The 16,287-nt window shown below is 43.4% G+C and overlaps 1 protein-coding gene and 1 long non-coding RNA gene across 5 annotated transcripts in view; one reads left to right on the top strand and one right to left on the bottom strand.

Moving 5' to 3' along the window:
* The window catches only part of LOC116663232, a 16,232-nt gene extending 15,694 nt beyond the window's left edge, over positions 1-538 (top strand). The window contains exon 3 of the long non-coding RNA XR_004319432.1: positions 429-538. This is a non-coding gene — a long non-coding RNA (uncharacterized LOC116663232). The remainder of the gene's footprint in view (positions 1-428) is intronic.
* Positions 1-9,869, bottom strand: part of WDR31 (WD repeat domain 31) — a 14,444-nt gene extending 4,575 nt beyond the window's left edge. The window contains exons 1-7 of one of the 4 annotated variants that reach the window (XM_032478226.1): positions 9,746-9,833; positions 7,073-7,167; positions 3,578-3,721; positions 3,003-3,135; positions 1,469-1,543; positions 626-770; positions 426-526 (exon numbers count right to left, since the gene is read on the bottom strand). In XM_032478226.1, coding sequence (XP_032334117.1) covers positions 426-526; positions 626-770; positions 1,469-1,543; positions 3,003-3,135; positions 3,578-3,624 — 501 coding nt within the window. In that variant the 5' untranslated portion in view covers positions 3,625-3,721; positions 7,073-7,167; positions 9,746-9,833. Of the gene's footprint in view, positions 1-425; positions 527-625; positions 771-1,468; positions 1,544-3,002; positions 3,136-3,577; positions 3,722-7,072; positions 7,168-9,745 lie in introns of all 4 variants that reach the window. The other 3 variants (XM_032478228.1, XM_032478227.1, XM_014568008.2) reach the window with 3 other exon arrangements.
* Between the last annotated feature and the right edge of the window lie 6,418 nt (positions 9,870-16,287).

Consider the following 16,287-nt stretch of genomic DNA (forward strand, 5'->3'; position numbering starts at 1 on the left):
CAAATTATACATAAAGCAAAAAGATCATGCCTGTTTCTCTGCATAATGTTACAGAACACACAATAACCATAAGCTGTGAGCTCCTGGAGGACACGGACAGTGTCCTGGGTCACTAATCCTGCTTCTAGCACAGTGTCTGGCCCCCAGAAGATATGGAATAACTATGTCTTGAAGGAATAAGTGAGGATACCACTTAAAACTCCAATATAAACTAGTGGAGTTGTTCTCTGGAGCAGAAGACCTTAAGAGCTCATCTAATCGAATAATCCTGAGAGGCTGGGGTCTGATGGAGGGTTAGAGGTGAGCAGTAAGTAGGACCCAAGCCTCTAATGCCTGGTCCTGGGACTCCCGACCTCTCTCCCAGGCCCTTCCTCACCCCACGCTCCCTTCTGCTGCCCTGCTCTGTACCATGTCTGACTTCGTACCAGGTTCCTGGAGACTGACACTCTCTCGGCACACTGTCCGGTCCCCACATCCCACAGAAGCAGGCTGTTGTCACGGGAGCCAGTGCACAGCTGTGATGAGTCTTGGGAGACAACGGCAGGAAAATGGTCCATGAGATGGGCCCGGAACAGAGCTTTTCAGAAAGCACAGCGGTGCTGGGAAGAGATTGGATTTACTTTACCTGGACTCACAGCCAACCCAGTGACCACCATGGTGTGGCCAGAGAACTGCTGCCTTGGTTGTGAGGAGCCTTCCAAGTCCCACATCATGACCATCTTGTCGCGAGAGGCGCTGAAGAACTGGTCTGATTTGCGAACACAGGCTATCTGCTCAAGAGAAAAAAGCTCTGGTGTGTGTGCTTGTTTGCCTGGAAAAAAGACCCGAGGGTAAGTGTGCTAGAGCCTTGAGGGCTCTCAGTCTGGTTCAAAATGCACCGTGTCTGGCAGGGAAATATACTCTGTGCTATGTGATGGTCGCTGATGCCTAGTTTCATTATGATGGAGTTTGCATCTGAATTTCTGGTTCATTTTGGTACACTTCCGAGAGGGGACTTATAGAAACTGGCATTCTCTTATCATTTTTGCTGTAAGCTCACTCTACTCTGCAGTGCTATTTAACAAATTAATTTGTATTTAACTATTGTTGGCTTTTAAAAAAATTTCCCCAACTAGACTACAAGGTTCCTAAGCATGGAGATTGTGACATTTTTCTAGCCCTAGTAAACACTGTGTAACCCTTTAATACACGTCTCTGTTAAGTTAGGTCGGGAAGAGTTATTCTCAGCTGTCCGCTATTCATCACCTGTGCTAGGAAGGGCTTAATAATGAAAGACAAATTGTGTCTAATACCTGTAACGACGGCTCAGTGAACAGTTTGCTCTGCTCGTCCTGGAGCAGGGCTTCACAGCATCGCATGAAACCCTGCATTTTTCCTTAACACTGGATAGTTACTCTTACTACCTAGAGCTATTAGATACTAATTCAGTTCCAAATTTTCCTCATGGTAATAATCATATGACAATTACCTTGGTAATTTCACGTTCATGTCCTTTGAACCTTTTCACCACATTTCCAGCTCTCCAGTTATAGGCCACCACTGTCTGCAGAGAGTCATTAGAATATTTTAGTTTAACTGAATTTCTGTTTAACCATAAGCCTTTACCCCATTCTCTACATAATGTCTTCCTCTCTGTCAAGGTTTTATTATTGCACCGCTCCTCACAGCCCCCTACTTTGAGTCCCTCTGTCTCCCCCAGAGACACTGGGCCCCTTCTCCAGGCCTTACCGATGGGTTTGGGATAACACTCCCCAAGGGGAACTGATCTGGGGTGAGGTTGTGGTTGTAGATGCTGAAGGAGAATCCACATGGGATTAGATTTTTTTTCACTAACTGTATCATACTTTTCTCTTTTTTTAAATTTACCATCTTAATCATTTCTAGGTGTCCAATTCAGTGGTGTTAAGTATGTTCACATTGTTGTGAAACAGATCATACTTCTTTTTCTCATTCCAAAATAAAAAATCTCATCCATAATCCCATCTGCCAGAGAGAATCATTGTTAAAATTTTCTTTCTATCCTCTTTCCAAGTATATACTTAAATATTTTGTTATGGGTGTTTCTTCCCTTAAACAGGATTTCAGAAGCATTCTCTGGCCCAGTCTCTGTAGTGCATTGCATGAGAGGAAGGAGCATGTTAGCACTTGACCTAGTTAAATCCCAGTTTCTTAATCTGCAAAATGGAGAGGATAATCCTTGCGCTATCTACCCCTCACAAGTGACAATTATGTAAATAAAATTCCATATTTCTCAGATGACATAGATGTTGAGACAAAATACTGCCAATTAAATTATGATATCGTGCTTTATCATCAATTTTTAGATGCATCCTGATTTCAGAGGTGTTAAAATGTGGAAACATGTGTATCTTAGAATCAGTGAAATACACTAAGAAAATGGAATTTGAATATTCTAAATGGCTACTGAAAATGAGAGACATTATTTATTACAAAAGAATCAATGTTTTTGCTACTGAGATCCTAGCTCTGAGTGCTCTGATAGAGCCAAATACATGGGGGGAAGAGAAAGCAACCAGATTCAAAGTGACAACTGGGATGCACCCCAGTGCAGACATTTTGGCAAAAGAGATGCATAGAAGAGAACAGAAGCCTCCTTTTGCTGACAGGTATGTCCTGTGTCTGCACATAGGTGTGAAAATGGATTGGCTGGAATAATGATATTAGTCACTTATAAAAAGCATGTGGGTGGTATGGCAGAGTGCCAAGGATCTTACCATTTAATCCTCATGACTGTTCTGTGCAGTTGGCATCACTATCCCCATTTAACAGATAAGGAGACTGAAGCTCAGGAGAATTAAAAGACTTGCCCAAAGTAATAGGAAGGGGCAGAGCAGGAATTTAAACCCAGTGTTTCTAATTGTAAAGCTGATGTTTTTACATACTCAACGTTGCTGCCAGAAATGCAAAACCAGCATTTCCTTTCCAAATATCTTCCCTTCTCTGCAATAAGCTTGTTCCCTGGGAAGCACCGCAAACCCCACCTTATCTTTTCCTCCAGAGACACAGAGGTCTGAGTTCAAAGCGGCAACAACAGAGACGGTATCCACGTGAGCTGGGCTGTACTCTTGAAAAGCTTTAGTTTGAATTCTCTCTTCTATAATTCCATCAGGCCTGCTAAAGAGAGGATGAAAAATGAGGGGCCCAATGGTATGGGGTGCACAGCGGAGCCAGGGGAAGAAGAGTGTGGGCTATGGTAGCAATTCAGGCCAGGCTGAGGAGAAAGACAGAAAAAGAGTAGAGAAGGCAGACCCGCTGACATTGCCAGAAATGGTGTTATTAACTCTGTAAATGCTCAGAATGAGTGAATGACTGGAATCTGATAAAGGAAGAAGCCGGAATCTTTGCTCACTCTAGAGATGATTCCCAAAGATGTAGGGGCCCTCTCTGTGTGGCTGCCGATGCTAGCTACTAAGCTGTTTCTTATCCAAAAGGAAAAAAGGCCAAACCAACTGTTCAGAGAAGGTCATCAATGATCGCTGTGGGCCTTCTCTTTCTTTAGTGGAGAATTTTAATGCAGGCTGATAAAACTTGGGATCCCGAGGTAGGACTACTGTACCTGTATTTATACGTGCTGTGTTTGAGTTTGCTTTGCAGTTTCCCCATCACTGCACAGAACCTGCACGAAACCTTCTGGGGAAGAGCTCATTTCAGATGGCACCTGCATAGCAGCATCCCTTGTGGCTGCTGGAAGTTGTGTTCCCTGTTTAGTAAAAAGGAGAATACATACCGTTAACTGTGCTAGGCACGATAATGGTAGGTAGTATGGTTATGTAATAATAATTCCTTGTTTTTGAAAAAGACTAATTGTACGCATTTGCTTTTCCTCCTTTCCCTGCCTCACTCTTATGGCCCTGGGAATGCATCCTCCAGGAAAGCATTAGCAGACAAAAACAAAAACAAAAGTGGTTTAAAAAATACTAAGATGTTCCCCAGTAAGTCAAATACAGAATTCCCATGTGATCCAGCAATTCTGCTTCTGGGTATATAGCCAAAAGAATTGAAAACAGGTGTTCAAACCAAAATTTATACGTGAGTGTTCATGGCAGCACCGTTCACAACAGCCAAAAGGTGAAAACAACCCAAATGTCCATCAGTGGATAAATGAATAAATAAAATGCTATGTTATCAACAGAATATTATTCAGCCATAAAAAGGGATGAAGTACTGATAAATACTGTATAACATGATGAACCCTGAAAACAGACTAAGCAAAAGAAGCCAGTCACAGAAGGCCACATATTATATGAATCTATTTAAATCTAAAGAGACAGAAAGCAGATTAGTGGCTGCCAAGAAAAAGGGGAATGCAGAGTGGCTATTTAATGGGTACAGAGTTGCCTTTGGGGCAATGAAAATGTTCTGGAACAAGACAGTGGTGATGGTTACATAACATTGTCTATTAAAAAGAATAATAATAAAGTTTATGTTATGTATATTCTGCCACAAAATAAATACAGAGAGTGTGTATTTGAAAATAATGAATAATTTATACTAGTGAAGCTTCTTGAAAAGGAGCCGTAGTTATTCTAAAAGGTTATAACCTTTCTAACTTGCCAGATTGCTGTTAAGTAATTTCACTGTGACACTTCGCTAAATCAGTGTGCCAGGGTCATGAGGTTATTCTGTAGTAAGAATGAGATGCAGAGATAACGACGCTAGATGAGACAATACAGGTAATGACCTGACCAGCAGTTCTCAAAGTGTCATCTCAGGACAGCTGGGGATTCCTGAGAGCCGTTCAGGGAGTCTTTGAGGGCCTCCTTTTTCCAACTATGTCTGCGTGAGGCCTGACTTTCTTCTTATACTACAACCCACACGACATACTGCACTAGACTGAATGCAGAAGCAGACATGAGAATCCAACTGTCTTCTGTTTAAGCCAAACAGTAAAGAGATTTGCAAAAATGTAAAACAATACCACCCTCTCATACACTCATTCAGGAAACACCCCCTAACACTGACTGTGTGCAGGTCCAATACTAGTTGTTGGTGAAACAGAGGGAAAAAGAGACGGGGAGAAGTGGCCGGTGTAGACATCTTGTTGGGACTGAAGGTATGTGGCTAGGACCTAATCGCAGCTACTCTGGATCATGTTCCTCTGCAACTAGCTGTCCCCTGAGATGCCAGAGGACAGAGGGAAGAAAATGGGGAGGTAGGAGTACCCAGTCCCCATTTCTTCTGGGGCTCTGCTTAAAGAAATTCTAGGAGATGAGTGTCTTATGAGCACAGTTGAGACAGGAGGGAAAGGGGCAAGACACAGACCAAACACGAGATAAAAGAACAAGGGGCACAGCTGTTGGGATACGATAAAGACCAGCTAGAACCAGCTGAGACCAAGGCGGCTTTGCGAACAGTCCGGTCATTGACCTTTAGCTTAATATACCTTCACTGTAATACCAAAAGCCACTCCCCTTAGGCCATGACAGTTCTGAGGTGGACCATAAAAGGTCAAAAAGTGGCCAGTGGCCCAATTCCTGGGACATCCTCAAAATAGCAAGAATATTCCTCCCACTCGTTAGCCTACGAAATTACGTCACCCGTGAAAACACTATGACCCTGTGCCCGGGGGCTGCTCCCACTTTCTGCGACGGTCTGCATTCTGCCTCTGGAGTGTGTATCTCTCTAAATAAGCCTGCTTTCCCTTTACTACAGCTCACTCTTGAATTCTTCCCTGCGAGAAGCCAAGAACCCTCACTTAGTGGCCACCCTAAGCAATCCTGCAGGCCCCAGGACATGACATCTCCCTCTCCCGAACGCGATCAGCCTAGTTCTAGGAAGAACAGTCTACAGGGAGCCATGGCAGCTAAAATTCACCAGGTATTCTCAATCATATCACTACTTTTAAACCCCAGAGTTTTCCAGAAGAATTTCAGCCTATGCTTTGAGAAGTTGCCAGAATTTACCTCCTGACAAGAATCGGTAACCAGTACAGAGGCAATGCTGTGAAAAGAACACTGTGAGTGGCATCAAGAGCCCTGGGCTGTAGCCCCGCCTGCCTAGTCTCACTTTCCTCCTCCATAAGAGGAAGGACTCTCGTATTCATCTTTGTACCTCAACTACCTTGCACAGTGTGACAAAGACATTTACTGTGAAATAGTGAACCTAAGGTCTCTTCCAGGTCAGACATTGTAGGCTTCTCTAGAACAAGCACAAAGGTAAGCAGATAGGGCAGGAGGTAGGTCCCCAGAGGAAGAGAATCAGCCATAAGTTCCTTGATATAAGAGAAGCCATTTTAGGTCTGAGTCACACTGTGATCTAAGCCTGGCCACAAGGCTTACTCTTGACTAGGCCAGGGAGACAATAAGTCAGTTGTAAAGACTCCCAGTTCTATTTGATTAGCCTGAGGCACATTCTTGAGCTATTTTGCACAATCCCAAACCCCCTGGAGCATTCAACCACCAGACTAACTAGAACCTAATGAATGGTGATGCTGACCTTTGCTGATCCTCAGTGACTTCAATCAACTAGAGCTGGGACTCTTGTCAACCTCTGCCCCAGTTCTATGGTGAATTCTCCTCTGCCCAAGCCCCTCATGAATATGTATACACCACCTGAGCCCCTTCATAAATATGCATACACCCTTAGCTTAAAACTTCCCCAATTTTGTTGTTCAGAGACACTGCTTTGGGAAAGATCCCCAGTGTTCTCCTTGCTTGCTGCAAGGAATAAATCCTTTCTTCTCCTGCTCTTTGGCTTATTTGTGTCTTTTGGCTGGACAACCACCAAGAGGCAAATCCAGGTTTCCTGGTAACACAAGCATGCGCACAAGAAAAATTCCAAGATAGTTTTCAAAAAGCTTGGAATATTGCATTGTTGGTAGACAGACAGATGTTGCAGGGCTTCCTGTCAATCTAACCCACTTTTTCAACACTGTCATCAAACTAAGGACAGATGCCATCCATAGATCTAGGTCACTGGAAACTGCAGATGTTATAAATGGATTGGCTCTGCTTAAAATTAATTGGATTCTTAGCTGGTATTTCAGAGAGTCACTTCCCATCTGAAGAGTATTCATGGGACATTCTAAGGAAAAGATAACATTTAGAATTACCTCAAACCAGTAGGATCTTCTTGGTGAGCTGCCATATTCAATGCTTTGTAATGTTTATCCTTTGGAAAATAGTTCAGGCAGCCACTTCCTAATCTCTATAATTAGTGAAAAGACACTTAAATTAATCTCTTCTCTGTCTAAGCTTATGTTTGCACTGAAAGGAGATTTACAAGGTAAATAAGAGATTGCTAAGTGTAGTTTTTCCTCACAAAGAAAGAGGTATCTTACAAAATTCCAAGATTTTATAACTTGCACATTTCCAATAATTAGGGAAACTATACTATAATTATACAACTTTTTAAAATATGCAAAATAAGGTATGTTTAAGCTCATCATTAAACATTTTTATTTTACTCATAGAATTTCTGTTCATCAAAAATCTTCAGAGGTGACTGCTTACTTCAGAGCTTATTGTTTTTGTGAGAAAGGCAATTTCTCATGTTTAAAATAGTGCTTTAATAAGCATGAATCACAGAACTTGAGAGTGGAAGAGCTTTTCAAAATCATCACATACAAACTCTTTATTTAAAAATCTGGAAAATGTGAGGAGAAACATTGTTTGCTGCAAATTATAATTAGGTAGCTCTCTTCACTTCTAGTCCAGAATTTCCATTATAAACATCTACAAAGAAGAAACACAGTTTTACTGCATTTTAACAACTCTATTTTTAAAATTCAAATAAATATAATTATCAGTTGACAGCATAGCTTATTCTAAAAATTAAGAGCAGTACAAAATAGAATAATATTTAATTAAGTGCATTAGCCTCTAAATGAGGCCTGGGTCTGAATTACAACTCTACTGCAACATAGGGCAAGCTGCTGAACCTCTCTCTCAGTTTCCTGTATGTAAAATGGGAAAATAACTCTATCACTGGGCTTCTGTGAAGATTAAAAATAGCACTTAAAATGTGCCAAGGACTGTTCTAAATGCTTTATATTTAAATCATTTAACCTATTCCACAAGCCTCTGAGCTAGACATTGTTAGCATCCTCATTTTGCAGATAGGAAAAATCAAGCACTGAGATGTCAAGTAACTTGCCCAAGTTTACAAATAAGTTGCAAATAAGAGCCCAAGCTTAAACTTGAATCCAGGCGTTCGGACTCCAGAGGCTTTGCTCTCAACCACCTTACTATACTGCATCTCCATAAAAGCTAGTAGGTCTAAAGCTCATAGTTCAACCAGGCAAACTGTTAGTAACAAATGAGGACTACTGGCATGATTACTAGATTAACAGTGATAGCAATGCCGAAAACAGCAATTTCACTCTTATTAATTCTACTCTTATTACACATACATTAAACTTACATTACAGATATGCACAGAGAACATATACAAGTGGATATGAGTCTAGAGAATATTAAACTGAAGCCGATTATGTCTCCTGAACAGAGTGACTGATCACACTAAGGCTAAGAATTTGTTATTATGTTAGATAATATATAGCAAGGCAATTTAAAAGCTTGAAAACAAAATATTTGTACTTAGATATGTCCATGTTGTTGTAATTTATTATGAAGTAGACTAAGAAATGAAAATACTATTCAGTTGTCTGCTGTTGTTTATATTGTGAACATACACTATACTTGAGAGGAGAGATAGTATCTTATTTATTTTTGTATTTGCACTTTAAGTATAGCCTGGGAGAAAAGATGCAAGGCAAACATCTCTTCAGTGAATGAATGCCATACTAAGGTGGGAGTCTGCTTGGCAAGAAGCTTTTTAAGGACTCAGCAACATGAGGGTCCTTTAAAACTGCCCAACAACAAACCCTTTAGGGAGTAGTTGCCCTGCCCTGTCCCAGATTTCAGGTCTGGAAAGGCTGGAGAGGACTTGGGAAATGGCTCTCAATGTACTTGTTGGTTCCAGATGGAACCAGGCCTAAATCTGAATCCCAGGACCCATTTCTGCCCCAGTCTGTCTTCCAAAGGCCTTGATATATCCAGTGTTCACTCTAAACATAACTCACAGAATTCTCTTTTAACTCTGCAGTACAACATTCTTTGATATACTCCAGCACATATTCACCTGTTATTTTCCACGAAGAAGCTGGGACTCAAGAATTGTAACTTGCTAAAGGTCACACAGGTGCGAAACTGAGGTACAGGACCCTATTCCCCTAGACTCCTGGCCCACTGTTCACGTAAATGATGATTTCGTATCTCCCTCCCTCTCCCCAAATCTCTCTCTCCATACATCTAAACTACACTCTAAGAGACCAAGGAATCTAAACCAAAGCTCAAACAGAAATAAAACCACAAGGACGTGGGAAATGGTTTGATTTGAACTTCTAATGGTATAGATATGGGAAATTGAGCCCCAGAGAATAAGCAAGTCTTGCCCGAAGTCATTCAGGTGATCAGTACTAGGCCAGAAGTCCCAAGGTTGCCCCAAGTTTGAGGACAACCTGTTCGCAGTTTTTCTTTTCTGGCCTTTCAGATCACAAATGCCCCTTGCCCTCCAATGCGAAAGGCCAAAGCTTATTTTTGATGGGGGGGGGGGGGGGCGTTCGCCCAAGATGGGAACGTAGCGCCACCCAACCCAAGGCCGGTCCTGGGAACCCCTTCCCTGCTTCAGCCAGGTGGGCGGCTGCGGCTCAGAGAGCGCGAGGGCTCCCACCTCCCCGCCCGCCATATGCACCCTTTCCTCCCGCCTCGTTCTCCATACCCACCAGCGGACCAGCCGGGCCAGGAGCCGAGGCCGACTGGGGGCACCAACCCCGAGGGCATCCACAGCCTCCCGCGCCTCCGCCCTTAGCAACGAGGCGCGCGTTGCTAAGGCGGGAGTCCGGGCGAAATGCCTCCGGGCGCCCTCGCCAGCCGCCGAACCGCGGTTCCGCCCGCCTGACGTCTCCCAAGGGTCGAGCCGAGAGCGCCTCGCCCTGCTTTCTTACTGCAGCAATGCGTGGATGAAGTTCCAGAGAATAAGACAGATGTGCCAAGACCACGCCGCCAGAGAATCTATATTATCCAAAGAAAGCAGGTATCACTGTAATATACACAGAGAAAGCACTTAATAAATGCCACCTTTTAAATTTTTATTCGCCCAGATAGAAATGTTGCTTTTTTCCTTTGGAGTTTCCCCTGAATCCACCCAGAGATCCCTCCTTTGTAAGCTTCCCCAGATCTCCCACTCCCCTATCCCTTTCATTCTTTCTTTCATCAAACCTTTGCAGCCCAGCACCACAGCAAAGAGACCCCTCAGTACCTTCTTGAGATCCAGTGGAAAGACAGTTCCAGAAATAACAGCAGCTACAAGACGAAGATTTTGTAGTTGCAGTCACATTGCCTCTAGACTAGAGTCTATTCATCTCTGTATTCCTAGTACATAGCACTGGGTTTACTAGGTGGTTGTTGAATGTTGAATGAATGAGTGAGTGAATGAATGAATGAATGGCAGGGACTCTAGCCAACATTTCTTTTGCACTCTGGTAGGTACCTCCTGCAGTGAGCAGAACTGCCTTCAGTGAAGAAATGGAGTTTCTGAAAGTTAGGTGCCTATGGCAACAGGGGTTGGGGTGGTGAGGAAAATTTACCTTCACAGAGTATCAGGGCTGGCCATTGTGTCTATCTTCCAACCCAGAGAGGGAATCCCCTCCACAGCATCCCTGATAGGGGTTCTTCCATCCCTCAGTGATGATGCATTCACTAATTTACTAGTCAGTGGCCTGTTGTTAGGAGACTTCCTTCTGGCAGGAGCTGGAATCTACCCTCATGCCCACTTGTAACACTGATCTTAGTTGAGAGTTTAGGATTCTCCCTAAAAACTTAATCCCTCTTCCCCAAAACAATCTGGCAACTCTCAACCAGGAGAGACTGATTGCTTTGTCCTGGGGCCTGGGTGTGGCTACAAAGTGGACTTTCTGGATCCTTGCCTATAAGATGCTCCAGCTCTGACGATGCAGCCCCCTGGAAGATGCTTTAGGCTTAAAGCACCTGAGACTCCCATACTGGTATCTCTAGCCAGATTTCTCTTTAGAGCTGCATATTCACCTGCTTCCTGCTCATCTCTACCTTGCTGTCTAAAAGGCAACTCATCCTTGACATGACTCATGCTGGAAACATCATCTTCCCCCCAAACCGGTTCTTCCTCTTTTCTCTCTGAGTGCTGGGCACCACCATTCATCAATCACCCATGCCAAGGATCTAGGAGTCACTGGTAACTTTATCTTCTCCTTGTTTGAGAACAATCTCCAGGACTTCTCAATTCTGACTCCTAAATATTCCCAGAATAAAAACCTCTCCACTTCTCTCTACCTACCAACTTGGGTCAGGCCCACATTATCCTAGGGTGTGATAGATTAAAAATGGCCACGAATTCTTTGTAGCTTCTCCCGTCAGAGCTGGCCTTATAATTTGTTTTGACCAATAGAATGTGGTGGAAGTGACATTGTGCAACTTCTGAGTTTAAGCCTCAAAAGCCCTAATAGTTTCTGCTGTTGTCTTCTTGGAACACTACCACCATGGGAAGAAGCCCAGCCCAGCCTATGTTAGACGTGTGGCCCATCCAACAGGTAGCACCAAACGCCGGACATATGAATGAGACTATTGTAGACCGTCCAGCCCCAGTGGGGCAATCAGATGACTGCAACCACATGAGTAAACATCAGAAGAACAGCCCAGCTGAGCCCAGCCCAATTTGCCAACCCACAGAATTGTGAGCAAATCAACAGTCGTCATTTTTAAGCCACTAAGCTTTGGGGTGCTTTGTTATACACAATAGATAAGTAATATCCAAATTCCTTCATTAGGTCTATGTGTCTTGGGATACAGCTCTTGAGCCACATCTTCCACCTCGGCCACCCACACTGTAGGCTTCAGTGGTCGAAACTACTTGCAGCTGCCTGGCTCATTTCACTGTCACCTTTGATTCCTCGCACAGGTGTTCCCTCTGCCCGGCTCCCTTATACCCTTCACCTATCCTTGTCTGGCTATTTAACCTCAGCTTAGAGGCCATCTCCCTCTTTACCTTCAAGTCTTCCCTACCATCCCTGTCCTTCTCCAGACTGAGTTAGTAGTCCTTCCTTTGTGCTTACAAAGCCCCCACACTTTCCCCAACATAGTATAATTTTTCATTTACTTGTCTCACTCACTTACTGTGAGTTCCATGTGGGCAGTGACTGATTTTACACTTGGATTTACTGCTGGTGTCTAACACAGGGTCTAACACAGCACTGCAATAAAAAATTCCATTATGATGTTAGCGTTCTATATCTGTGCTGTCTCATATCCTAGCCCTGAGCCACCTGTGGCTATTGAGCACCTGAAATGTGGCCACTGCAGCCAAAGAACTGGTTTTTAAATTAAATTTCATTTTAACTTTAAATTTAAGTAGCCACATGTGTCTAGTGGCTATGGTACTGGACAGCAAAGGTCTAAAACATAGCAGATGCTCATTGAGTACTTTTGAATAAAAAAATGAAAGGGGAAGAGAGTCATGGACAGCCAATTAGGACATGAGATAAAATGCTATGGATGTAAGCAACGTAAATTCATGTTTCTCCACCTCCCCCCTCACTTATCCTCCCCTCAGCTTACCACTACCAGTGCCTCTAACTCTGCCTCATATAAATAAATATAATCCTAGTTATTGGCTCTTTACTTCCAGAGCTGGTTATTCCAAGCTGGACTTGCCCAGTTTGATCTTGTCCCTCCTCTGAGGTGGGCTAGTCCTGAGAGCCTTCCAGACACAAGATCTGGTCTCATCCAGTCCCTTCTGGTCTGGCCAGAGCGGAGAGGATTCTCTCTCCTCCTCGGGGGCCTAAACTTCATCACATAGAACCCATGTGGTCTGAGTGTGTCTGCACTGTCAGGCTGCCAAGTCCCTCTAAAAGGAGACAGTTGAAATTGGTTGTTCCGGGAATGCATCACAGGAGAAAAGAAACCACAGCAATAAGAGCCTTCTTGCCACTCCTGGAAACCATGCAAACCCCAGTCAGATGACTTCCAGCCCTGACACCAGAGTCAGGCAGGCAGACAAGGGGATGGGTCTTCCATTAATGTGCCAGCCTGAGGGAGAGTAAAGATCAGAAAGGATAGTCCTTTCCCAAATATTCACTACCAAGAATTAAAAAAAAAAAAAAAAAGACCAAAACTCAGTGTCATAAACAAGCAAGTGAAAAGTCATGTTAAAGAGCAGAATGTACAGATAATCCAATTTTATTAAAAAAAAATCAATACATTTCCCACCTATATCATACAGTAGGGGCTAATAAATATTTTATCATGTGTGTGAGGATTTGTAAATATACTTGTAGCATCTTTTCGGTTTGTGAATTGTGTTTGATTCTTTGGTGAGAGGAGAGCAGAGTTTGTGGCATAAAAATAAATTTTGCCCTTTCTGGTCCCTGTGCCTAGAGAGCTCCTTCCCCAGATGCTCCTTCCCCGGTTTGCTTGCTGTCTTTATCTAGGGCACAATTCAGTGCCACACCTCCAAGAGACTTCTTCCGTCATCCTTTCTAAATCAGCACCTCCATCCAGCCCTCTTTCCTATAATGCTTGAGTCTTTTTCATAGTTCTTACCACTTACCGACATTATATTACATTTCCATTTGTTCTATTTGTCTGGGAGAGTAGACTTTGTTCTTTACTGTTGTATCCTCAGTGTCTTAAACATGGCCTTGCACAAGGGTAGGTGCTCAATAAATCTGCAGAATGACTAAAATGTAACAAAGGTGTCCATTCTTCTCTGTCCCCAGCTCAGGGTGCCCTGCCTAGGCAAACTCTAAAGTCCGAGCATAGTCCTCCCCACTCCCACCAAGGCTCCGGAGGTCACCTTAGAGCAGCAGCTTTCAAACTTTTTTGACCATGACCTTCAGTAAGAAATACATTCAACCCAGTGCTCACACCTGCACATGTATATGTAGCGGCAACAAACTAAAAAACCCTTACTATAAGCAATGCTTTCTACTTAAAAAAAAAAAAAAAAGATGCTGGTCTCCATTCTTTGAATAGATTTCTCCACCTACTAATGGGTTACCAGTGCCTTCAGGCAGTGTTTCTAGGAGCAGAGGGCTCCTTTGTTTCCTAGTCTCAGGACAACTGCCACAAACACAGATTCCTGGGTCCACGCCAGACTCTGTGAATGAGAATCTTCCTGGAAAGACTGCCTGCTTAACCACCCCTCTCCCCCACCACCCCAGGTGATCCTGAAGCCTGTTAAAGCTTGAGGGCCACCACTTGGGAGTTTATGAGTATCCTGAGGCTCCATGTGGGGACCTGTGTTGGGCAGGGTTTGATGCACAATAAGGGAAGGGGCTGATTCTCCATTTCCAGTCCATTTCAGCCCTGAGTGATGGAATGGATGATCCCAGTTTTATAAAAGTAAATCCACTCCCACCTAAGCCCCTTGCACTCTCTAGTCCCTCTGCCTGGGAGCACTTCCGGTGATTTTGCCAATGCTTTCTTGACTCCAGGGCTGCTACAGCTCCAGGGCCACCCCCAGTGAAGGGGCCCCACTTTCTCCAAGGACCTTAACCCCTTTTTACTCCCCATGCTCTTCCCAGTCTCTTTTCTATTCATACAAAATCATCTCTTTCTGTTTTCTTTGCTCTTACCATAAGGTTTAATAGCCCTCCCTACCTTCAGCCCTTTGAACAACAAAAAATTCTAACCACAATGTCTTTGCTGGCCCATTTCCATCTCCATCCCCAGAAGAGGATAAACACTGTTATGAGGCCTTCACTCTTTCATTGGGATGCACCAAAAATTTCTTTTGATGCCAGGAACATTGCACCTCCTTAGCTGAAGAACCTCACACAATTTACATCCTGAAGACTTGCTACAAGTATATTTACAGATCCTCATATGTATAATAAAACATTGATTAGCCCCTAGTGTATGCTATACATCCAAGCTAAGCATTTTGTAGGTAAGGTCTCATTAAATTCTTGAGGCAGCCTTCAGGGATAGATACTATTATCACCCCCATTTTAGAGATGAGGGAACTGAGGCTCAGAGGGACTAAATAATCTGACCAAGATCCCATAGCTGTAAGTGGTGTAGCTTGGGGGCTGAATCCATAGGGGCTGAGAGTTGGGAAGGGTTCTCTTCCTTTTGTGCAGGATAGAGGTACCTGAAATCCTAACACACAGCGGGATGTAGTGATGTGTCTCTTTCAGATTTTGTTCTCACAAGTGTCCAGTTTTCTGATCTCAGAATGCACTGTCACCCAAGGCCAGGCCCCTTCCCCCTTTGGCTGAGTTCTCTCCCTGTCAAGACCTCCTAAAGTGGAGGTTGGGGGTTGGGGAGCTGCCCTCTCCCTGTTTGCCCTGGCAGACCCGTCTGGATCTTCTGCAGAGGGTTCACTCTGACCTTAGATTCCTTTATCAAATCCTAAGAAAAAAAGCCCCAGGATAGCTCAGGTATTAGCAGTAGTTCTTTCTGGATGGATTTTTCATCCATGGGCTTATTTGTACACTTCACTTTCTTCAATAAATGTGCATTACTTTTTTCAATGCTAGTTTGATTGTTTTCAAATTAAGAACGTTTGGCTGGGGTGGGGGTGGGGTATAGCTCAGTGGTAGAGTGAGTGCTTAGCATGCACGAGGTCTTGGGTTCAATCCCCAGTACCTCCACCAACAAAAAAGAAAAAAGAAAGAAAACAAAAGGAAAAAAGAACATTTGGATGTAAATACTCTGGGGAAATCAGCCTAACACAGATGTTCCTCCTTGGACCTTAAAATATAATTTAAAAATTATTAATCATATTAACCACAAGTCAGACTGCCTGAATTCCAATCACATTGGTACCAAATAGTAACTGTGACCCCCTGGCAAAGTACTTAACCTTCATAAAATTAGGGATCATAGTGGTACTTTCCTTGTGCTATTATCAGATGATTAGCAATTGCAGCCACTTTGCTCCGGATACTGTTTTGTGTTTTAACTCATTTAATCCTCAGCACAAGTCTGTGAGGTAATTACCCATGTAATTCCCATTTTACAGGTGAGACCCTGGAGGATACTCAGCCAGTGAACAGCTAAATGGGATTTCAGCCCAGACAGTCTGATACCAGAACCTAGGTTTAAGCTCCTTGTTTCAAGTTGCCTGTTAAAAAGAGCTGTTGTGAGTATTACATGATGGAACGCTTGTAAAGCGCTTAGCAAAATTTTGGCACTTAATAAGTGCTCAATTAATAGTGCTCAATTTCCTACAGTCGCATTAATATTTGGTGTTTTATGTTTATAAAACAAACACGCATACGATGCAATT

Source organism: Camelus ferus, chromosome 4 (assembly GCF_009834535.1).
Source record: "Camelus ferus isolate YT-003-E chromosome 4, BCGSAC_Cfer_1.0, whole genome shotgun sequence".
NCBI classification, from domain to species: Eukaryota; Metazoa; Chordata; class Mammalia; order Artiodactyla; family Camelidae; genus Camelus; species Camelus ferus.